The 24,897-nt window shown below is 45.1% G+C and overlaps 1 protein-coding gene across 1 annotated transcript in view; it reads left to right on the top strand.

Annotated features, from left to right (window-relative positions):
• RNF25 (ring finger protein 25) overlaps positions 1 to 24,897 on the top strand; it is a 179,623-nt gene that overhangs the window by 59,269 nt on the left and 95,457 nt on the right. Inside the window, exons 3-7 of the mRNA XM_053695153.1 lie at positions 3,700 to 3,793; positions 6,256 to 6,323; positions 6,396 to 6,465; positions 6,785 to 6,856; positions 21,734 to 21,820. Of these exons, the coding sequence (XP_053551128.1) occupies positions 3,700 to 3,793; positions 6,256 to 6,323; positions 6,396 to 6,465; positions 6,785 to 6,856; positions 21,734 to 21,820 (391 nt within the window). The remainder of the gene's footprint in view (positions 1 to 3,699; positions 3,794 to 6,255; positions 6,324 to 6,395; positions 6,466 to 6,784; positions 6,857 to 21,733; positions 21,821 to 24,897) is intronic.

The raw sequence follows: 24,897 nt of genomic DNA, 5'->3' as shown, positions 1-24,897 counted from the left end.
GGAAATGCCTGAGGTAACATCTCAAAGTAAATGCCCACCTGGTTCAAAAACCCTCTGCACTGATTAGAATCGCCTCCATATTGCTGAGGTAGAGGTGCAGCAGCGGAAACAGGAGCAGCCATAACTTGGGGGACACTTTGGTCCAAATGTGCAGTTCGAGTCAGCAGGGTTTGCAGGGATAGTGCAAATTGATCCAAGCGGTGATCCTGTTCATCCATCCTGGAAATTATGGCAGATAATGGTGGATTATTAGCACCATCAGGATTCATGGCCCTTGCGTAATTTCAGGGTGCCAGAAATCAGACTGAGACAAGAAGTGCAAAAATAATCACACCTTTTATTAATAGCAAAAAATAATAAAAAGTCCACAAGTCAAATAACAAGCCACGAATCAAAACCAGAACTGGTAGTCAGACAAGCCGAGTCAGGAGCTAAAGCGAATAGTCAGACGAGCCGGAATCCGGAACAAGGAGAACAGTAGAGTCAGGAACAAGCCAGGGATCAGGAACCAGGAGGGACGTCAGCCAGCCAGGTAATACACAGGAGCTCTCTCAAACAGGTCTGAGACAATGCAAGGGCAAAGCATACTGAACCCTTTAAATAATAAGTGATGACATCACAATTCTGAGACTGCATCTTGAATGATGTACACCAGTCTGGCCATAAAAGGAAGTGCAGGAAATGAGCAGCATCACACAGTATGCACCAGAGTCAGCAAGAGAGGTGAGTAAAATGGCTGCCAGCAGCACATGGCAAACAGATCAGGGAAAAAACCCTGACACTTTCTGAGTTATCTTAATATCACATACATACCTTGAGATCAGCAATCAGATGTAATTTCACATAAATATATATATATATATATATATATATATATATATATATATATACACACACACTGGACTGTTATCCCATATTAATATAAATATTGCATATCTGTACATCTCTTGCTGAGTGTATAAAAACCTATGATACCACCCACAGCACCAATTACATATACACCTATTAGATGCCTGAAAAAATTAAGAATATGCTATCCATTTTGAAACAAGTTGATTAAACATTTTATATTTAAGTTATTAAATATTTATCTAATATGTTACTGTTAGGCCTTTCTTCTTAGATCCACAAATACACATTTATACCACTTACTTGGTCATTCTGAGGTATACATTAATGTATCTAAGAACTATGTAGATCATTTGTTATCAAAAGTACATAGGTTAAGATATTTTGAAATCTTGATTCTTAGGCCTTCAACTTCCCATATGTTAGCTGTAACATGAGTTCAGATTATTTGTGTAAAACTCAGCATGGCACAATTTAACACTTAAATGATAAGGGCCATTTCCCCTGAGTATGTTTGTGTATTTCATTATCAGTTCAGACTGAGTGACTGTTCTCTACAGGGGTTCCTGTGATCTAAGTAATGAATTTCTTAGGCTAAATTAATTTAGAGATTTCTGGGAAGGCTATCCAACAATAATTCATTATAAATTACCTCTCTTCTGAGACCGTGATCAAAGGCTCTTTAGATGTGACATTATCTCTTATAATTTGGGACCAATGTTTTTTGTTCTTTAGAAGTCCTGTCTATTTATTTTTTTCTACAAGTCTGTAGTTGAGAGCAAAAGGGAGGGGTTGATATCACCCATTTCAGCGTTTGTTCACAATGCATATAAATCAATTCATCCAATATCCAATGCCACTCAGCCATACCCTGACATAGTATACAGAATCCCCATTGGTGTAGTCCCGATCACGTTACTTTCCTTTCAGTACTGAAAGCGATTGTAGAGAATGTACAGAAAAGCATTTCATTTTTCTGCCAGATCTCCCCAAAGGTGAATGCGTTGGTAGCAATAAAATACTAAAAAACTAAATGTAAAAGAAAACGCATATGAACATATACATAGAAATATTAGAATAAACATATTATCCTCTACATACAATTAGTGAATCCTTTAAACTCACAAAGCTAGAGAAGAGTTTTTAGTGAAAGTCCAGCCACATATAAATATTTTCCTAAAAAGATAGTCCATCTTACGGTATAGGGAAGTAAATAAACCCAAAGAAAAAATGCATTAAAATCAAAATTAGTTGTGTACATAGAAAATTAAAACCTCAATTTAAAAATTTGCCATAAATACATAAATAAACATACACAGATAACATCTTCTGCTTCATCTTAAATCCCCACCAAAAAAGCAGCCACATTTAAATGAAAGCAACTCTGTCTATGTCTTTATTTAAGCCTACTGGTTTTAGAGTGTTGAGATAATGAATTCAGAAGGTTTCTCTTTGTCTCAGGCGTTTGAATCTGTTCTCTCCATTTTTAGGGTGGAGGACGTGTTCTAAAATGGTACCTCCTTAAGCATGTAGGATTTGTATTATGTACTTGTTTGTGAAGCTCTGAAAGACTATGTTCCTCAAGACCTTTTTCAATGTTTTTTATATGTTCTGCTAGTCTCTTTTTGTATGTACGTTTGGTACGTCCAATGTACTGTATTCGTCACAGGCAAAAGCATAAATGTCATCTTCGATGACCACAGGTATATACTGACCGCAGTTTTCACACTGCACTTAAGGTCCCACCTGCCTATTGAGCATCATCCGTTTTTCTTACCAAACTGGCTTGAAACACTGTGCTTAGATCATACCTCCGACCGTTAGGACAGAATTCCTCATCCAGTTCCCAGGTGATTGCAGCTTTAGTCTTCCAGGCAAACCGCCACCTTAGACACTAATTCATATTTGTTTTTAAAAAGTTATAACATTTCGTTGCCACAAATAGTGCCAAATATGCAGTCCATTGTGCTAATAAGTGACAAATACACGCTCAATATGCAGGTGGGACCTTAAGTGCAGTGGGAAACTGCGGTCAGTATATACCTGCGGCTATCAGAGTTGACATCTATGCTTTTTTGCCTGTTAGTGCCGAACACATGCAGTATACGCGTGCTGGGAATATGCTGTCTGATACAGTACCTCCTAGCTAACAGTAAGGAAAAGGAAACATTGTAACAAAATTGAACTTTGCAACACCAGGCTAATTATTTAAGTGATCTTAACAATAAGCCTGTGTAACGTTGTATTCTAACATAGTTTAACATTCTGATTGTTTCAATGTTAATGGACGTCCTACACAGCAGCATTTTAGTATGCGCTACATAAGATTTCGTATATAGAATTTATATAGGTGGTACCACCCTTATTAAGATTAGAAGGTTTTTATTGTACAGATATAGTTTTTGATGAATTAAAGGATATTTGTTCTAATAAATTGTGACATTGTTTGATATTTAAGAGTGCTTAATTCCCTTATTTTTGAGAAAGGGGGATTGTACCCTTCATATTTTTTCTTTCTTGTAATTAATTATACACAATTTACGTCATAAGGGCCTGCACCAAAATTCCTTAGTGGAGGTAACTTTTTCTGCTCTGTTTATTAAATGAGCAAGATTTGTGGTCACATGGTACTTCATTCTCTTCCCACAAAACGACATAAAAAAAAAAAAAAAAAAAAAAAAATGTGTGTGTATGTATATATAGTGTGTGAATGTATATGTCTGTCTGTGTGTGTGTATGTATATATTTTATATAACTGTGTCTCTGCAGGATGATACTTACACACTGCTTGTAACTACTGTGTCTTTGCAGGATGGTGTTTACACACTGCTTGTAACTGTGTCTTTGCAGGTTAGTGCTCAGTATCACTCTACACCCAGCGACTGGCCATGATGCCAACTCTCAGTATGTCAGACTGACCCTGCAACTGTTGATTCCTCCCCAGGTATTGTAAACACTATATAACATTCCCTTTCCTCTACTCATCAGCTTAATCTTTATATATTGGGTTTCTGATGTTTATTTGCTGGGCTGGGGACAGACAGGGACGTGCCTTATGTGACACATGTAAGTGCTATCTGTGCTCACACAGGGAGATCTGCATCTGCTGGGGACAGACAGGGACGTACCTTATGTGACACATGTAAGTGCCATCTGTGCTCACACAGGGAGATCTGTATCTGCTGGGGACAGACAGGGACGTACCTTATGTGACACATGTAAGTGCCATCTGTGCTCACACAGGGAGATCTGTATCTGCTGGGGACAGACAGGGACGTACCTTATGTGACACATGTAAGTGCTATCTGTGCTCACACAGGGAGATCTGTATCTGCTGGGGACAGACAGGGACGTACCTTATGTGACACATGTAAGTGCTATCTGTGCTCACACAGGGAGATCTGTATCTGCTGGTGACAGACAGGGACGTACCTTATGTGACACATGTAAGTGCCATCTGTGCTCACACAGGGAGATCTGTATCTTCTGGGGACAGACAGGGACATACCTTATGTGACACATGTAAGTGCTATCTGTGCTCACACAGGGAGATCTGTATCTTCTGGGGACAGACAGGGACGTACCTTATGTGACACATGTAAGTGCTCTCTGTGCTCACACAGGGAGATCTGTATCTTCTGGGGACAGACAGGGACATACCTTATGTGACACATGTAAGTGCTATCTGTGCTCACACAGGGAGATCTGTATCTGCTGGTGACAGACAGGGATATACCTTATGTGACACATGTAAGTGCCATCTGTGCTCACACAGGGAGATCTGTATCTTCTGGGGACAGACAGGGACGTACCTTATGTGACACATGTAAGTGCTATCTGTGCTCACACAGGGAGATCTGTATCTGCTGGGGACAGACAGGGATATACCTTATGTGACACATGTAAGTGCCATCTGTGCTCACACAGGGAGATCTGTATCTTCTGGGGACAGACAGGGACATACCTTATGTGACACATGTAAGTGCTATCTGTGCTCACACAGGGAGATCTGTATCTGCTGGGGACAGACAGGGACGTGCCTTATGTGACACATGTAAGTGCTATCTGTGCTCACACAGGGAGATCTGTATCTGCTGGTGACAGACAGGGACGTACCTTATGTGACACATGTAAGTGCTATCTGCTCTCACACAGGGAGATCTGTATCTGCTGGGGACAGACAGGGACGTACCTTATGTGACACATGTAAGTGCTATCTGTGCTCACACAGGGAGATCTGTATCTGCTGGGGACAGACAGGGACGTACCTTATGTGACACATGTAAGTGCTATCTGTGCTCACACAGGGAGATCTGCATCTGCTGGGGACAGACAGGGACATACCTTATGTGACACATGTAAGTGCTATCTGTGCTCACACAGGGAGATCTGTATCTGCTGGGGACAGACAGGGACGTACCTTATGTGACACATGTAAGTGCTATCTGTGCTCACACAGGGAGATCTGTATCTGCTGGTGACAGACAGGGACGTGCCTTATGTGACACATGTAAGTGCTATCTGTCTGTCCCCAGCAGATACAGATCTCCCTGTGTGAGAGCAGACAGATAGCACTTACATGTGTCACATAAGGTACGTCCCTGTCTGTCCCCAGCAGATACAGATCTCCCTGTGTGAGCACAGATGGCACTTACATGTGTCACATAAGGCACGTCCCTGTCTGTCCCCAGCAGATACAGATCTCCCTGTGTGAGAGCAGACAGGGACGTACCTTATGTGACACATGAAAGTGCTATCTGCTCTCACACAGGGAGATCTGTATCTGCTGGGGACAGACAGGGACGTACCTTATGTGACACATGTAAGTGCTATCTGTGCTCACACAGGGAGATCTGTATCTGCTTGGGACAGACAGGGACGTACCTTATGTGACACATGTAAGTGCTATCTGCGCTCACACAGGGAGATCTGTATATGCTGGTGACAGACAGGGACATACCTTATGTGACACATGTAAGTGCTATCTGTCTGCTCTCACACAGGGAGATCTGTATCTGCTGGGGACAGACAGGGACGTACCTTATGTGACACATGTAAGTGCTATCTGTGCTCACACAGGGAGATCTGTATCTGCTGGGGACAGACAGGGACGTACCTTATGTGACACATGTAAGTGCTCTCTGTGCTCACACAGGGAGATCTGTATCTGCTGGTGACAGACAGGGACGTACCTTATGTGGCACATGTAAGTGCCATCTGTGCTCACACAGGGAGATCTGTATCCAGCCTTTGTGGATAAACATTAGATGGTATTTATCTTATTCTTTGCTTGTGTCTGCATCTCTGATTCTTATGTGTATAAATATTACACAAACCTGGTATTATTTTGCTTGACTTTTGTATGCATCACTCCCATTGATTCTCCTGTCTCTGATCTGATCGCAGTATCCTGCAGTTGCCCCAGATATCAGTGTGAGCAATCCTCGTGGTCTGTGCGATGAGCAGATTGATACGTAAGATTCCTTCCTCACATTAGAGTCACCTTCCTGTAAGTGTGCAGTGCTATAACCTGTCTTCTCTTTCAGTATCTGCAGCACACTGCGCACACTCGCTGAACAAGGCCTGGGGACCCCGATGCTGTATGAGCTGATTGAGGTTAGTCTCTGTATATTGTAACGGGACATGAAACTCTGGAATGAAGTTTACATCTTCAAATTCTGTGAATGTGCACTACAAACTTTATAAGCCTAACCCCGCTACACATCTTTCACAGAGGAACCTCTGTTCCTTTTTTTGGGAATGGGGACTCGCTGTTCCTTATTGGTTGGGTCAGACAGGAAGTCTATCTTCCATGCCTTTGGGGGAAGAATTGTGTAGCTTTTCAATCTCAGATGAAGTTTTGCATATTTAAGAATCCACCTCTCTTAGCCATGTGGAGCATTTCTTTTTTACTTTTTTCTTTCTTTTTCTCTAGACGGGAAAGGAGTTACTGACGGCCAGTAATATCCCTAAAGGTCACTGTGTCATCTGTCTGTACGACTTCCAGGTGAGCAAATGACAAATACTGTGTCACTGGTTTGTGATTACTGAGTACTTGGGTGAACTGAATCTCTGCTGTGGTATTTCTCCAAAAGAGTTACAGCTCATGTATTTGTGGCCAAGACACAGCAAATGTAAGTGATGGGTATCTTTCTACTAATGGTGAGGGAAGGGGGAACTGCGGGATTAGATGGAGGTAGGGTGAGAGAGGCTGCTGTAGGATTAGATGGAGGTAGGGTGAGAGAGGCTGTTGTAGGATTAGATGGAGGTAGGCTGCTGTAGGATTAGATGGAGGTAGGGTGAGAGAGGCTGCTGTAGGATTAGATGGAGGTAGGGTGAGAGAGGCTGCTGTAGGATTAGATGGAGGTAGGGTGAGAGAGGCTGCTGTAGGATTAGATGGAGGTAGGGTGAGAGAGGCTGCTGTAGGATTAGATGGAGGTAGGGTGAGAGAGGCTGCTGTAGGATTAGATGGAGGTAGGGTGAGAGAGGCTGCTGTAGGATTAGATGGAGGTAGGGTGAGAGAGGCTGCTGTAGGATTAGATGGAGGTAGGGTGAGAGGCTGCTGTAGTATTAGATGGAGGTAGGGTGAGAGAGGCTGCTGTAGGATTAGATGGAGGTAGGGTGAGAGAGGCTGCTGTAGGATTAGATGGAGGGAGGGTGCTGTAGGATTAGATGGAGGTAGGGTGAGAGAGGCTGCTGTAGGATTAGATGGAGGTAGGGTGAGAGGGGCTGCTGTAGGATTAGATGGAGGTAGGGTGAGAGAGGCTGCTGTAGGATTAGATGGAGGTAGGGTGAGAGAGGCTGCTGTAGGATTAGATGGAGGTAGGGTGAGAGAGACTGCTGTAAGATTAGATGGAGGTAGGGTGAGAGAGGCTGCTGTAGGATTAGATGGAGGTAGGATGAGAGAGGGTGCTGTAGGATTAGATGGAGGTAGGGTGAGAGGCTGCTGTAGTATTAGATGGAGGTAGGGTGAGAGAGGCTGCTGTAGGATTAGATGGAGGTAGGGTGAGAGAGGCTGCTGTAGGATTAGATGGAGGTAGGGTGAGAGAGGCTGCTGTAGGATTAGATGGAGGTAGGGTGAGAGAGGCTGCTGTAGGATTAGATGGAGGTAGGGTGAGAGAGGCTGCTGTAGGATTAGATGGAGGGAGGGTGCTGTAGGATTAGATGGAGGTAGGGTGAGAGAGGCTGCTGTAGGATTAGATGGAGGTAGGGTGAGAGGGGCTGCTGTAGGATTAGATGGAGGTAGGGTGAGAGAGGCTGCTGTAGGATTAGATGGAGGTAGGGTGAGAGAGGCTGCTGTAGGATTAGATGGAGGTAGGGTGAGAGAGACTGCTGTAAGATTAGATGGAGGTAGGGTGAGAGAGGCTGCTGTAGGATTAGATGGAGGTAGGGTGAGAGAGGGTGCTGTAGGATTAGATGGAGGTAGGGTGAGAGAGGCTGCTGTAGGATTAGATGGAGGTAGGATGAGAGAGGGTGCTGCAGGATTAGATGGAGGTAGGGTGAGAGAGGCTGTTGTAGGATTAGATGGAGGGAGGGTGCTGTAGGATTAGATGGAGGTAGGGTGAGAGAGGCTGCTGTAGGATTAGATGGAGGTAGGATGAGAGAGGGTGCTGCAGGATTAGATGGAGGTAGGGTGAGAGGGTGCTGCGGGATTAGATGGAGGTAGGGTGAGAGGGTGCTGCGGGATTAGATGGAGGTAGGGTGCTGTAGGATTAGATGGAGGGAGGGTGCTGTAGGATTAGATGGAGGTAGGGTGAGAGGCTGCTGTAGGATTAGATGGAGGTAGGGTGAGAGAGGTTGCTGTAGGATTAGATGGAGGTAGGGTGAGAGAGGCTGCTGTAGGATTAGATGGAGGTAGGGTGAGAGAGGCTGCTGTAGGATTAGATGGAGGTAGGGTGAGAGAGGCTGCTGTAGGATTAGATGGAGGTAGGGTGAGAGAGGTTGCTGTAGGATTAGATGGAGGTAGGGTGAGAGAGACTGCTGTAGGATTAGATGGAGGTAGGGTGAGAGAGGCTGTTGTAGGATTAGATGGAGGTAGGGTGAGGGAGGGTGCTGTAGGATTAGATGGAGGTAGGGTGAGAGAGGCTGCTGTAGGATTAGATGGAGGTAGGGTGAGAGGGTGCTGCGGGATTAGATGGAGGTAGGGTGACAGAGGCTGCTGTAAGATTAGATGGAGGTAGGATGAGAGAGGGTGCTGCAGGATTAGATGGAGGTAGGGTGAGAGGGTGCTGCGGGATTAGATGGAGGTAGGGTGAGAGGGTGCTGCGGGATTAGATGGAGGTAGGGTGAGAGGGTGCTGCGGGATTAGATGGAGGTAGGGTGAGAGAGGGTGCTGTAGGATTAGATGGAGGTAGGCTGCTGTAGGATTAGATGGAGGTAGGGTGAGAGAGGCTGCTGTAGGATTAGATGGAGGTAGGGTGAGAGAGGCTGCTGTAGGATTAGATGGAGGGAGGGTGCTGTAGGATTAGATGGAGGTAGGGTGAGAGAGGTTGCTGTAGGATTAGATGGAGGTAGGGTGAGGTAGGCTGCTGTAGGATTAGATGGAGGTAGGGTGAGAGAAGGGTGCATTAGGATTAGATGGAGGTAGGGTGAGGGAGGCTGCTGTAGGATTAGATGGAGGTAGGGTGAGAGAGGCTGCTGTAGGATTAGATGGAGGTAGGGTGAGGGAGGCTGCTGTAGGATTAGATGGAGGTAGGGTGAGAGAGGCTGCTGTAGGATTAGATGGAGGTAGGGTGAGGGAGGGTGCTGTAGGATTAAATGGAGGTAGGGTGAGAGAGGGTGCTGTAGGATTAGATGGAGGTAGGGTGAGAGGCTGCAGTAGGATTAGATGGAGGTAGGGTGAGAGAGGGTGCTGTAGGATTAGATGGAGGTAGGGTGAGGGAGGGTGCTGTAGGATTAGATGGAGGTAGGGTGAGAGAGGGTGCTGTAGGATTAGATGGAGGTAGGGTGAGAGGCTGCAGTAGGATTAGATGGAGGTAGGGTGAGAGAGGGTGCTGTAGGATTAGATGGAGGTAGGGTGAGAGAGGCTGCAGTAGGATTAGATGGGGTAGGGTGAGAGAGGGTGCTGTAGGATTAGATGGAGGTAGGGTGAGAGAGGTTGCTGTAGGATTAGATGGAGGTAGGGTGAGAGAGGTTGCTGTAGGATTAGATGGAGGTAGGGTGAGAGAGGGTGCTGTAGGATTAGATGGAGGTAGGGTGAGAGAGGGTGCTGTAGGATTAGATGGAGGTAGGGTGAGAGAGGGTGCTGTAGGATTAGATGGAGGTAGGGTGAGAGAGGGTGCTGTAGGATTAGATGGAGGTAGGGTGAGAGAGGCTGCAGTAGGATTAGATGGAGGTAGGGTGAGAGAGGTTGCTGTAGGATTAGATGGAGGTAGGGTGAGAGAGGTTGCTGTAGGATTAGATGGAGGTAGGGTGAGAGAGACTGCTGTAAGATTAGATGGAGGTAGGGTGAGAGAAGGGTGCTGCGGGATTAGATGGAGGTAGGGTGAGAGAGGGTGCTGTAGGATTAGATGGAGGTAGGGTGAGAGAGGGTGCTGTAGGATTAGATGGAGGTAGGGTGAGAGAGGGTGCTGTAGGATTAGATGGAGGTAGGGTGAGAGAGGCGACTGTAGGATTAGATGGAGGTAGGGTGAGAGAGGGTGCTGTAGGATTAGATGGAGGTAGGGTGAGAGAGGGTGCTGTAGGATTAGATGGAGGTAGGGTGAGAGAGGGTGCTGTAGGATTAGATGGAGGTAGGGTGAGAGAGGCGGCTGTAGGATTAGATGGAGGTAGGGTGAGAGAGGCTGCTGTAGGATTAGATGGAGGTAGGGTGAGAGAGGGTGCTGTAGGATTAGATGGAGGTAGGGTGAGAGAGGGTGCTGTAGGATTAGATGGAGGTAGGGTGAGAGAGGCGGCTGTAGGATTAGATGGAGGTAGGGTGAGAGAGGCTGCTGTAGGATTAGATGGAGGTAGGGTGAGAGAGGCTGCTGTAGGATTAGATGGAGGTAGGGTGAGAGAGGCTGCTGTAGGATTAGATAGGGGTAGGGTGAGAGAGGCTGCTGTAGGATTAGATAGGGGTAGGGTGAGAGAGGCTGCTGTAGGATTAGATGGAGGTAGGGTGAGAGAGGCTGCTGTAGGATTAGATGGAGGGAGGGTGCTGTAGGATTAGATGGAGGTAGGGTGAGAGAGGCTGCTGTAGGATTAGATGGAGGTAGGGTGAGAGAGAGGGTGCTGCAGGATTAGATGGAGGTAGGGTGAGAGGGTGCTGCGGGATTAGATGGAGGTAGGGTGAGAGGGTGCTGCGGGATTAGATGGAGGTAGGGTGAGAGGGTGCTGCGGGATTAGATGGAGGTAGGGTGACAGAGGCTGCTGTAAGATTAGATGGAGGTAGGATGAGAGAGGGTGCTGCGGGATTAGATGGAGGTAGGGTGAGAGGGTGCTGCGGGATTAGATGGAGGTAGGGTGAGAGAGGCTGCTGTAGGATTAGATGGGGGTAGGGTGAGAGAGGCTGCTGTAGGGTGAGAGAGGCTGCTGCGGGATTAGATGGAGGTAGGGTGAGAGAGGCTGCTGTAGGATTAGATGGGGGTAGGGTGAGAGAGGCTGCTGTAGGGTGAGAGAGGCTGCTGCGGGATTAGATGGAGGTAGGGTGAGGGAGGGTGCTGTAGGATTAGATGGAGGTAGGGTGAGAGAGGTTGCTGTAGGATTAGATGGAGGTAGAGTGAGAGGCTGCTGTAGGATTAGATGGAGGTAGGGTGAGAGAGGCGGCTGTAGGATTAGATGGAGGTAGGGTGAGAGAGGCTGCTGTAGGATTAGATGGAGGTAGGGTGAGAGAGGCTGCTGTAGGATTAGATGGGGGTAGGGTGAGAGAGGCTGCTGTAGGATTAGATGGAGGTAGGGTGAGAGAGGCTGCTGTAGGATTAGATGGAGGTAGGGTGAGAGAGGCTGCTGTAGGATTAGATGGAGGTAGGGTGAGAGAGGCTGCTGTAGGATTAGATGGAGGTAGGGTGAGAGGCTGCTGTAGGATTAGATGGGGGTAGGGTGAGAGAGGCTGCTGTAGGATTAGATGGAGGTAGGGTGAGAGAGGGTGCTGCAGGATTAGATGGAGGTAGGGTGAGAGAGGCGGCTGTAGGATTAGATGGAGGTAGGGTGAGAGAGGCTGCTGTAGGATTAGATGGAGGTAGGGTGAGAGAGGCTGCTGTAGGATTAGATGGAGGTAGGGTGAGAGAGGCTGCTGTAGGATTAGATAGGGGTAGGGTGAGAGAGGCTGCTGTAGGATTAGATGGAGGTAGGGTGAGAGAGGCTGCTGTAGGATTAGATGGAGGTAGGGTGAGAGATGCTGCTGTAGGATTAGATGGAGGTAGGGTGAGAGAGGCTGCTGTAGGATTAGATGGAGGTAGGGTGAGAGAGGCTGCTGTAGGATTAGATAGGGGTAGGGTGAGAGAGGCTGCTGTAGGATTAGATGGAGGTAGGGTGAGAGAGGCTGCTGTAGGATTAGATAGGGGTAGGGTGAGAGAGGCTGCTGTAGGATTAGATGGAGGTAGGGTGAGAGAGGCTGCTGTAGGATTAGATGGAGGTAGGGTGAGAGAGGCTGCTGTAGGATTAGATGGAGGTAGGGTGAGAGAGGCTGCTGTAGGATTAGATGGAGGTAGGGTGAGAGAGGCTGTTGTAGGATTAGATGGAGGTAGGGTGAGAGAGGCTGCTGTAGGATTAGATGGAGGTAGGGTGAGAGAGGCTGCTGTAGGATTAGATGGAGGTAGGGTGAGAGAGGCTGCTGTAGGATTAGATGGAGGTAGGGTGAGAGAGGCTGCTGTAGGATTAGATGGAGGTAGGGTGAGAGAGGCTGCTGTAGGATTAGATAGGGGTAGGGTGAGAGAGGCTGCTGTAGGATTAGATGGAGGGAGGGTGCTGTAGGATTAGATGGAGGTAGGGTGAGAGAGGCTGCTGTAGGATTAGATGGAGGTAGGGTGAGAGAGGCTGCTGTAGGATTAGATGGAGGTAGGGTGAGAGAGGCTGCTGTAGGATTAGATGGAGGTAGGGTGAGAGAGGCTGCTGTAGGATTAGATGGAGGTAGGGTGAGAGAGGCTGCTGTAGGATTAGATGGAGGTAGGGTGAGAGAGGCTGCTGTAGGATTAGATGGAGGTAGGGTGAGAGAGGCTGCTGTAGGATTAGATAGGGGTAGGGTGAGAGAGGCTGCTGTAGGATTAGATGGAGGTAGGGTGAGAGAGGCTGCTGTAGGATTAGATGGAGGTAGGGTGAGAGATGCTGCTGTAGGATTAGATGGAGGTAGGGTGAGAGAGGCTGCTGTAGGATTAGATGGAGGTAGGGTGAGAGAGGGTGCTGTAGGATTAGATGGAGGTAGGGTGAGAGAGGCTGTTGTAGGATTAGATGGAGGTAGGGTGAGAGAGGCTGCTGTAGGATTAGATGGAGGTAGGGTGAGAGAGGCTGCTGTAGGATTAGATGGAGGTAGTGGAGAGAGGCTGCTGTAGGATTAGATGGAGGTAGGGTGAGAGAGGCTGCTGTAGGATTAGATGGAGGTAGGGTGAGAGAGGCTGCTGTAGGATGAGATGGGGGTAGGGTGAGAGAGGCTGCTGTAGGAATACATACAGAGAGAAGGGCCTTCATTGGCCTCATCAGTGAGGTGTAGCCATATTCCTCTAGGCACACTGAGCAAGGAGTCCACGTCTGGTTGCCCCTTTTTCCCATAGGGAGACTAAATACATACACAGAGAAGGGCACTCACAGGAACGAACAACTGGCTCAATACCATTGTTAGCTTGTTCTATGGCGAATATCCACCTGGGTGCAGCTTTTTAGCCCAGTAAGATTAGATGGAGGTAGGGTGAGAGGCTGCTGCAGGATTGGATGGAGATATGGTGAGAGAGGCTGCTGCGGGATTAGGTGGGGGTAGGGTAAGAGTCTACTGCAGAATTTGTCAGGGTAGTAAGGTGAGAGAGTACGCTACAGGATTATTCAAATGTGGGGTGAGAGGCAGAGATTATGTAGGGGCAAGTATTAGAAGGGCTTTTGCAGGGGTAGGGTGAGAGGTTGCTAAAAGATTAGGCTGGGGTAGGGTGAGAGAGGCTGCTGCAGGGTTCGGAGTAGTTTAGGGTGAGACAGGTCCCTGCAAGGTTAGGCGGGCGGATAGGGTGAGAGAGGCTGCTGCAGGGTTAGGAGTGGGGTAGGATGAGAGAGGCCACTGCAAGTTTAGGCGGTAGAAGGGTGAGAGAGTCTGCTGCGTGATTAGGAGTGGGGTAGGGTGAGAGGTCGCCACAAGGTTAGGTTGGGGTAGGGTGAGGGAGGCTACTGCGGGATTAGGAGTGGGGTAGGGTGAGACAGGTCACTGCAAGGTTAGGCGGTAGCAGGGTGAGAGAGTCTGCTGCGGGATTAGGAGTGGGGTAGCCAGCGCTGCAGAATCTGTTGGCGCTCTACAAATACCTGATGATGATGATGATGATAATAGGGTGAGACAGGTCGCTGCAGGGGTGGGGGGGGTAGCGTGAGAAAGGCTGCTGCAGGGTTAGGAGTGGGTAGGGTGAGGGGTCACCACAAGCTTAGACAAGGGGTAGGGTGAGAGAGGCTGCTGTGGGATTAGGAGTGGGGTAGGATTTGGCAGGTCACTGCAAGGTTAGGCAGTAGAAGGGTGAGAGAGTCTGCTGCAGGATTAGGCTGAGGAGTATGGGGACAGAGGCTGCATGGATAGCTATTGGATAGGAGTCACAGCAGATGATATGCTGTAGGTCAGTGTCTTTCAACTTTATTTTATTTTTATTTTTTACAAGTACCCCTACAGGAATATATGTTTTGCCCTTTGTACCCCCAACTGCAACACACAAATATTAGATTAAAAAAAGAACAGTCAGTCATGCATACCTAAAATGGTATTTTCTACCATTTACCTAAAATGGAAAGATGTATTTTCTTTCATCATATGGCACCACGTGGGGAAATATTCCCTTCCCGACTACTTGGCGGCGTCAAGACACCTCAACACGGAGTGAGGTGAGAGTAATGTGCAATATCTACTCATCGTTTGAAAAGGGGATACTCTAGCTGAGGCCCAGTTCCTCCTTGCAGTAACCTGTCCTTCAGAGGGACAGACAAGGAATTATCAGCAAGGCAGTGAAAAGGCCTCTCAGGTGAAATGTGCACTTGCCCACCGATCCCCTGGTCTACAGTGATCTGCTCCTTGTAGGATCCACAGCCCTCCCCACGTGAAATGTGTACTTGTCCACCAATCCCCCGGCCTACAGTGATCTGTTCCTTGTGTATCACAGCCCCAGGTGACATGTGCACTTGTTCACCAATCCCCTTGTCTACAGTGATTTGCTCCTTGTAGGATCCACAGCCCTCCCCAGGTGAAATGTGTACTTGTCCACCAATCCCCTGGTCTACAGTGATCTATGTACATGTGCTTTAAATAGTCTGGGGACATACACTCACAGGCCACTTTATGAGGTACACCCTGCTAGTTCTGGGTTGCACCCCCTTTTGCCTTCAGAACTGCCTTTATTCTTCGTGGCATTCAACAAGGTGTTGGAAACATTCCTCAGACATTTTGGTCCATATTGACATGATAGCATCACACGGTTGCTGCAGATTTGTCGGCTGCGCACACATGATGCAAATCTCCTGTTCAACCACATCCCAAAGATGCTCTATTGGATTGAGATCTGGTTACTGTGGGGGCCGTTGGAGTACAGTGAGCTCATTGTCATGTTTAAGAAACCAGTTTGCGATGATTTGAGCTTTGTGACATGGTGCATTATCCTGCTGGAAGTAGCCATCAGAAGATGGGTAAACTCTAGTCATAAAGGGATGGACATGGTCAGCAACAATACTCAGGAAGACCGTAGCTTTTAAACCATGCTCAATTTGTACTCAAGTGTGCCAAGAAAATATCCCCCACACCATTACACCACCACCACCACCAGCCTGAACCGTTGATACAAGACAGGATGGATCCATGCTTTCATGTTGTTTACGCCAAATTCTCACCCTACCATCTAAATGACGCAGCTGAAATCGAGACTCATCAGACCAGGCAATGTTTTTCTGATCTTCTTTTGTCTAATTTTGGTGAGCCTGTGCAAATTGTAGCCTCAGTTTCCTGTTCTTAACTGACAGGAGTGGCACCCGGTGTGGTCTTCTGCTGCTGTAGCCCATCTGCTTCAAGGTTCGACGTGTTGTGCGTTCAGAGATGGTATCCTGCATACCTTGGTTGTAACAAGTGGTTATTTGAGTTACTGTTGCCTTTCTATCAACTCAAACCATTCTGCCCAGCAACAAGGCATTTTCTTCCTCACAACTACCGCTCATTGGATATTTTCTCTTTTTTTTCTTAAACGGGAAGAGTCCACAGCTGCAGTCATTACTTTTGGGAAATACAGAACCTGGCCACCAGGAGGAGGCAAAGACACCCCAGCCAGAGGCTTAAATACCTCCCCCACTTCCCTCATCCCCCAGTCATTCTTTGCCTTTCATCAGAGGAGGTTGGCAGAGAAGTGTCAGAAGATTTCGGAGTAGTCTCTTATGGATGATAGTACTCTTCGAGATGGGACTGGAGTTTTAAGTAGTCCTGTCAGCCTCTCGGTGAGAGCTTGGATGAAAGTTAGAGTCCGGAGATGCATGGAGAGTCTTTTTGCGAAACCATCCCGACTCAGATTAACAGCTCCTTAAGCAATCAGCGTTGACTAGTTTCGGTGCCTGCTTTCTTCACTCAAGTCCATGTCAGAAGCAATGCTTCTACCTGTCACACTTGAAAGGTCGTGTTACTGTTCCACGGCATAGATTCTGGCAAGATAGTTTCATTTTTTATACATGTATGATAACGCAAGAAGACAGGGTCACAGTGTGACTCCTTTTATCTGTATAGAATCAAGGGTTAATATCTCCTGAGGGGGGTTAATATCTCCTGAGGGGGATTATTGAACAGTGGGGAATAATCTTATATGTTTATTTGATTTTATGCTGCTTTATGTGTAAGATGTTATGGGCTTATAGGCTGTTATGAAATATACAGGTTTCACTTTCACTTTGAGAGCAGCGCACAAGCTTGGCGCGCTTTTTCTCATAGCAGGGACGGTCCTACATTGTGCACCATGTTATTCTTTCCTGACCGGGTGTCTATCAGAGAGGAGTACTAAATCTCTGTACTATCTGGGTCATGGGAGGTGGTGAGTGCCCCAGCCATTGAGATCTAAAAGTTCAGTTTTTTTTGAATAAAATAAGATGTTTTATTTCTATAGTTCTCCGGTTATTGCACTAGCGATAGAGGATTCTGTTACTTAGAGGGTACTTCCTGTATTCCTAAAGAGTAATTAATGCTTATATGGTGAGGAGGCCTTAGTTCCGCCCCCTCAATTATGTTCCATACGCCTTGATAAAGTGATATCAAACATGTTTGTTTCCACTGAGCCGTCCACCACTGAGGAGTTGTCGTCCAGTGACGTGCATACCCTACATTCTTATCTCTCTACACATGCACTTTCTCGTAGCATTGCTAATCCTCCATCTGGAGGGGGCCATTTTTTCACCAGACGTTGCTGCGCAGTTCAGACAGTGGTGTCTGCGGCCTTTAATGTTTTACCTCGCCCTGCTAAGCGCAAGCGAAAGTTTACATATTGCACTCATTCCCAGAGTACATCCGGTAATTTATTGGATTTAAAGTGAATGTAAAGTTTCATCAAGTAGTGCCCGGTTTTTAAAAATACTATTAAAAACGGGGGCACTTTCATTGATGAAACTTTACATTGCACCATATTTGTAGAAATACTTACCTCTTCATCGCCCGTCGCAAGCCTCTTCCTATGTCAGAAATGACGATTCCGGCCTTCCTCTAATCACGCCATTGCTTTAAGCAATGCTTCCCCCGGGGGGGAAGCCGTGATTAGAGCATTCCGGAATAGTCATTGCTGGCGTAGGAAGAGGCTTGCGACGGGCTGGCGAAACGCTGGACCGGCTTTCAAGGAAGGCTAAGAGGTAAGTATTTCTACAAATATGGTGCAATGTAATGTTTCATCAATGAAAGTTCCCTTGCTTTTAATAGTATTTTTAAAAACCGGGCACTACTTGATAAAACTTTACATTCACTTTAACTGATAGGGAGTTATCCGAGGATGAATTTCTTTATGAGCCTTCAGAGTAGGAACATTCTGGGTCGGAGTCTGCTGCCTCTAAACCGCCGGCTGCGGAGGAACCAGACTTTAATTTTAGGAATTTGCGCTTTTTCTTCTAAAGGAAGTTTTTGGGGAATTCCCTCCTTATCTGACTTTCCATGCTGAATAAGGCTGTTCTACGAATCAAGGTAGGTTTTCTTCCTAAGGTTGTGTCAATTCGCAACCTTAATCAAGAGATTGTGGTTCCTTTCTTATGTCCTACTCCTTCGTCGAAGGAACGTTTTCAGCGTAATTCTGGATGTGGTTTGTACCTTAAAGTCCTATCTTCAGGCCACAAAGGAATTTAGACAAACTTCTTTCTCTGTTTGTTCTCTTTTCCGGGAAGCGTGGGGGTCAGAGGGCCTCTTTGACTTCCTTATCTTTTTGGCTGATGAGTGTCCTCCGTTTAGCATTGAGACAGCGGGGCATAAGCTTCCTCTGAGGATTACGGCTCATTCTACGGGAGCAGTGGTTTCCTCTTGGGCCTTCCAAGACTGAGGCCTCTATGGATCAGATTTGTAAGGCGGCTACCTGGTCCTCCTTACATACTTTTTCCAGACTTTACAAGTTTGATGTTTTTTGCTTCTGCTGAAGCAGCCTTTGGGAGAAAGGTTTTTGCAGGCCGTGGTGCCCTCAGATTAGGGTCCACCTCTCTTTTTTCCCTCCCGTTTTGCATTCAGTGTCCTCTATAACTTGGGTATTGTTTTCCCAAAAGTAATGAATGCAGCTGTGGCCTCTCCCCGTTTTAAGAAGAAAAACATAAATTATGCTTACCTGATAATTTTCTTTTCTTCTGACGGGGAGAGGCCACAGCTCCCCACCCGTTTTTATTCTATGGGGCGGCCTTATAAATTTGTTTTTCTGTCACCCTTTTCACCCTGATATTTATCCTACTGTTCCTTGTTCCCTCGGCAGAATGACTGGGGGATAAGGTAAGTGGGGGAGGTGTTTAAGCCTTTGGCTGGGGTGTCTTTGCCTCCTCCCGGTGGCCATGTACTGTATTTCCCAAAAGTAATAAATGCAGCTGTGGCCTCTCCCCGTCAGAAGAAAAGAAAATGATCTGGTAAGCATAATTTAAGTTTTTCAGACCATTCTCTGTAAAACCTAGAGATGGTTGTGCGTGAAAATCCCAGTAGATCAGCAATTTTTGAAAAACTCAGACCAGCACGTCTGGCACTAACAACCATGCCATGTTCAAAGTCACTTAAATTCCCTTTCTTCCCCATTCTGATGCTTGGTTTGAACTTCACCACATCTAGATACCTAAATGCATTGTGTTGCTGCCTTGTGATTGGTTGATTATCAATTTGTGTTACCAAGCAATTGAACAGGTGTATCTAATAAAGTGGCTGGTGAGTGTATATCTGTGCACCATACACATTATAATAGCAGTTTTTAAGGTTACTGTTGCTTTAAATTTAGCGCAATCAGCGTAGCTCAATCAGAAGTTGCTTATGAGGGTGTCTTCTTGTTCCCTTCAGGATTCTTGGCTTTATCAACCTTTTTAGTGCAATTTTTAGCCTTTAATCCTTTCCCTGGATCAGCGTGTAGGAAAGCTTTTAGGGTTAGCTACCTTACTACATGTACTTACTGTGCCAGTCATAGGGGTATAATACACAGGAGGGTTACTTACCTTACTACATGTACTTACTGTGCCAGTCATAGGGGTATAATACACAGGAGGGTTACTTACCTTACTATATGTACTTACTGTGACAGTCATGGGGGAATAATGCACATAAGGGTTACCTACCTTATTAGAGTACAAAATATCTAACAGCGCTCAACCTAGTTCCTTATAGCTCCTGGATAAAGGGTATCTAGCTTACCCTAGTTAGAACAACGAAAAAACAACAAATATTCCAAGAGCGCCAACTAGAGGCAAAGGAAAATTCTAACAGATGAATCAATAATTATCAAACATTATCAAACATTTATTCAACATATAGTTAATAACATGGATCCATGTAACATATATACTAAAATAAGCTAAAAATTCACAGTACTAACAAATAAATAATAATTGCTAAAAACACGATTGCTAAAAACACAATATAAGGGTATGTCACCAATTACGGGGATATACAAGGTAAGAGTCATATAAAATGATATTTGAGGAGAAGATGGTCCAATAAGTCAAATGGAGTCTATATATATATATAAAATTAAAATTAAAAAAGTCCAGTGAATAAATCCAGTGAAGAAATCCAGTGAAAAAATCAAATATAAAATATAAAAATAAACTGATGATGAAAGAACTATTTGAAAAAAATCCCTTGATGAGATTGCGTGGAAAAAAATGTGTGAAAAAATAAAAATGTAAAAAATATATATAAAATATATATATATATAAAAAATGTATTAAAACTTAAAAATGGGGGATCCCCTAAAATCAATAAGTGTCAAAAATAAGTGACAAAATATATAACAAAATAAAACAGTGTGTGTGTAAAATCCAGGTGAAAAAATATAAATTGAAAATAGTGTGTATATAATATAATCCAGGTGAAAGTTTCAGTTATTAAATGTTAATGAATAATCCTCCTTGTGGCTAAATCCATATGAATGATGGTAATGAACTCTTTGAGCTAAATGACTTTACTTTTCTTTTCAATATAAACTCTGGTAATCCCTGTAAATCAAAAAAATAACATAGTGCAATAAAGTTTCAAAAAGCAGGAAATAATGAAATAATGCTCACCAAAAATGTCAACGCGTTTCGGCCTCTTTAACAGGCCTTTTTCAAGACTGACATTTTTGGTGAGCATTATTTCATTATTTCCTGCTTTTTGAAACTTTATTGCACTATGTTATTTTTTTGATTTACAGGGATTACCAGAGTTTATATTGAAAAGAAAAGTAAAGTCATCTAGCTCAAAGAGTTCATTACCATCATTCATATGGATTTAGCCACAAGGAGGATTATTCATTAACATTTAATAACTGAAACTTTCACCTGGATTATATTATATACACACTATTTTCAATTTTATATTTTTTCACCTGGATTTTACACACACACTGTTTTATTTTGTTATATATTTTGTCACTTATTTTTGACACTTATTGATTTTAGGGGATCCCCCATTTTTAAGTTTTAATACTTTTTTTATATATATATTTTATATATATTTTTTACATTTTTATTTTTTCACACATTTTTTTCCACACTATCTCATCAAGGGATTTTTTTCAAATAGTTCTTTCATCATCAGTTTATTTTTATATTTTATATTTGATTTTTTCACTGGATTTATTCACTGGACTTTTTTAATTTTAATTTTATATATATATAGACTCAATTTGACTTATTGGACCATCTTCTCCTCAAATATCATATTATATGACTCTTACCTTGTATATCCCTGTAATTGGTGACATACCCTTATATTGTGTTTTTAGCAATCATTGTGTTTTTAGCAATTATTATTTATTTGTAAGTACTGTGAATTTTTAGCTTATTTTAGTATATATGTTACATGGATCCATGTTATTAACTATATGTTGAATAAATGTTTGATAATGTTAGATAATTATTGATTCATCTGTTAGAATTTTCCTTTGCCTCTAGTTGGCGCTCTTGGAATATTTGTTGTTTTTACCTACCTTATTACAAAGACTTACTGTGCATAACACATGCCCCACACACAACACCAGAGCGCAATTGCTACCCGTTTGTGTTAGTGTGACAATAAGCTCATGTAGTGATTGTCCTTGTGCTAATAAACTATTTCTCTCTGTTCTCTTCGCAGGAGGGTGACTCTCTCACAAAGACACAGTGTTTTCATCACTTTCATTCATACTGTCTGGGACGGTATGTGGCACACAGTAAAGAGCAGGTCAGCTGTGTACTCGTTTTATTTATATGTAAATAACATCACATCTGTTTGTGCATAATGCTCTCTGTGCCTCTATGTGCATGATGTGTCCTACGTGTGTGATTCTGTGCCTGTATGTGAATGATGTGTCCTACGTGCGTGATTCTGTGCATGATGTGTCCTACGTGAGTGATTCTGTGCATGATGTGTCCTACGTGAGTGATTCTGTGCATGATGTGTCCTACGTGAGTGATTCTGTGCATGATGTGTCCTACGTGAGTGATTCTGTGCATGATGTGTCCTACGTGAGTGATTCTGTGCATGATGTGTCCTACGTGGGTGATTCTGTGCCTGTATGTGTATGATGTGTCCTACGTGGGTGATTCTGTGCCTGTATGTGCATGATGTGTCCTACGTGGGTGATTCTGTGCCTGTATGTGCATGATGTGTCCTATGTGGGTGATTCTGTGGATGATGTGTCCTACATGGGTGATTCTGTGCCTGTATGTGCATGATGTGTCCTACGTGGGTGATTCTGTGGCTGTATGTGCATGATGTGTCCTACGTGAGTGATTCTGTTCCTGTATGTGCATTATGTGTCCTACGTGAGTGATTCTGTGCCTGTATGTGCATGATGTGTCCTACGTGAGTGATTCTTTGCCTGTATGTGCATGATGTGTCCTACGTGGGTGATTCTGTGGCTGTATGTGCATGATGTGTCCTACGTGAGTGATTATGTGCCTGTAGTGTCCTACGTGAGTGACTCTGTGCCTGTATGTGCATGATGTGTCCTACGTGAGTGATTCTGTGCATGATGTGTCCTACGTGAGTAATTCTGTGCATGATGTGTCCTACGTGAGTGATTATGTGCCTGTATGTGCATGATGTCCTACGTGAGTGATTCTGTGCCTGTATGTGCATGATGTCCTACGTGAGTGATTCTGTGGCTGTATTTGCATGATGTGTCCTACGTGGGTGATTCTGTGCCTGTATGTGCATGATGTGTCCTACGTGAGTGATTCTGTGCCTGTATGTGCATGATGTGTCCTACGTGAGTGATTCTGTGCCTGTATGTGCATGATGTGTCCTATGTGGGTGATTCTGTGGCTGTATGTGCATGATGTGTCCTACGTGGGTGATTCTGTGGCTGTATGTGCATGATGTGTCCTACGTGAGTGATTATGTGCCTGTAGTGTCCTACGTGAGTGACTCTGTGCCTGTATGTGCATGATGTGTCCTACGTGAGTGATTCTGTGCATGATGTGTCCTACGTGAGTAATTCTGTGCATGATGTGTCCTACGTGAGTGATTATGTGCCTGTATGTGCATGATGTCCTACGTGAGTGATTCTGTGCCTGTATGTGCATGATGTCCTACGTGAGTGATTCTGTGGCTGTATTTGCATGATGTGTCCTACGTGGGTGATTCTGTGGCTGTATTTGCATGATGTGTCCTACGTGGTTGATTCTGTGCCTGTATGTGCATGATGTCCTACGTGAGTGATTCTGTGCCTGTATGTGCATGATGTCCTACATGAGTGATTCTGTGCCTGTATGTGCATGATGTGTCCTACGTGAGTGATTCTGTGCCTGTATGTGCATGATGTGTCCTACGTGAGTGATTCTTTGCCTGTATGTGCATGATGTGTCCTATGTGGGTGATTCTGTGGCTGTATGTGCATGATGTGTCCTACGTGGGTGATTCTGTGGCTGTATGTGCATGATGTGTCCTACGTGAGTGACTCTGTGCCTGTATGTGCTTGATGTGTCCTACGTGAGCGATTCTGTGCCTGTATGTGCATGATGTGTCCTATGTGAGTGATTCTGTGCATGATGTGTCCTATGTGAGTGATTATGTGCATGATGTGTCCTACGTGAGTGATTCTGTGCCTGTATGTGCATGATGTGTCCTACGTGGGCGATTATGTGCATGGTGTCCTACGTGAGTGATTCTGTTCCTGTATGTGCATGTGTCCTACGTGAGTGATTCTGTGCCTGTATGTGCATGATGTTTCCTACGTGAGTGATTCTGTGCCTGTATGTGCATGATGTGTCCTACGTGAGTGATTCTGTGCCTGTATGTGCATGATGTGTCCTACGTGAGTGATTCTGTGCCTGTATGTGCATGATGTGTCCTACGTGAGTGATTCTGTGCCTGTATGTGCATGATGTGTCCTACGTGAGTGATTCTGTGCCTGTATGTGCATGATGTGTCCTACGTGAGTGATTCTGTGCCTGTATGTGCATGATGTGTCCTACTTGAGTGATTCTGTGCCTGTATGTGCATGATGTGTCCTGCGTGAGTGATGATGTGCATGATGTGTCCTACGTGAGTGATTCTTTGCCTGTATGTGCATGATGGGTCCTACGTGAGTGATTCTGTGCCTGTATGGCCATGATGTGTCCTACGTGAGTGATTCTGTGCCTGTATGTGCATGATGTGTCTTACGTGAGTGACTCTGTGCCTGTATGTGCATGATGTGTCTTACGTGAGTGATTCTGTGCCTGTATGTGCATGATGTGTCCTACGTGAGTGATTCTGTGCATGATGTGTCCTACTTGAGTGATTCTGTGCCTGTATGTGCATGATGTGTCCTGCGTGAGTGATGATGTGCATGATGTGTCCTACGTGAGTGATTCTGTGCCTGTATGTGCATTATGTGTCCTACGTGAGTGATTCTGTGCCTGTATGTGCATGATGTGTCCTACGTGGGTGATTCTGTGCCTGTATGTGCATGATGTGTCCTACGTGAGTGATTCTGTACCTGTATGTGCATGATGTGTCCTACGTGAGTGATTCTGTGCCTGTATGTGCATGATGTGTCCTACGTGGGTGATTCTGTGCCTGTATGTGCATGATGTGTCCTACGTGAGTGATTCTGTGCCTGTATGTGCATGATGTGTCCTACGTGAGTGATTCTGTACCTGTATGTGCATGTGTCCTACGTGAGTGATTCTGTACCTGTATGTGCATGTGTCCTACATGAGTGACTCTGTGCCTGTATGTGCATGGTGTGTCCTACGTGAGTGACTCTGTGCCTGTATGTGCATGATGGGTCCTACGTGAGTGACTCTGTGCCTGTATGTGCATGATGTATC

Source organism: Bombina bombina, chromosome 11 (assembly GCF_027579735.1).
Source record: "Bombina bombina isolate aBomBom1 chromosome 11, aBomBom1.pri, whole genome shotgun sequence".
In the NCBI taxonomy this organism is placed as follows: Eukaryota; Metazoa; Chordata; class Amphibia; order Anura; family Bombinatoridae; genus Bombina; species Bombina bombina.
The sequence above is the reverse complement of the archived record's forward strand: the minus strand, read 5'-3'. Positions and strand labels throughout refer to the sequence as shown.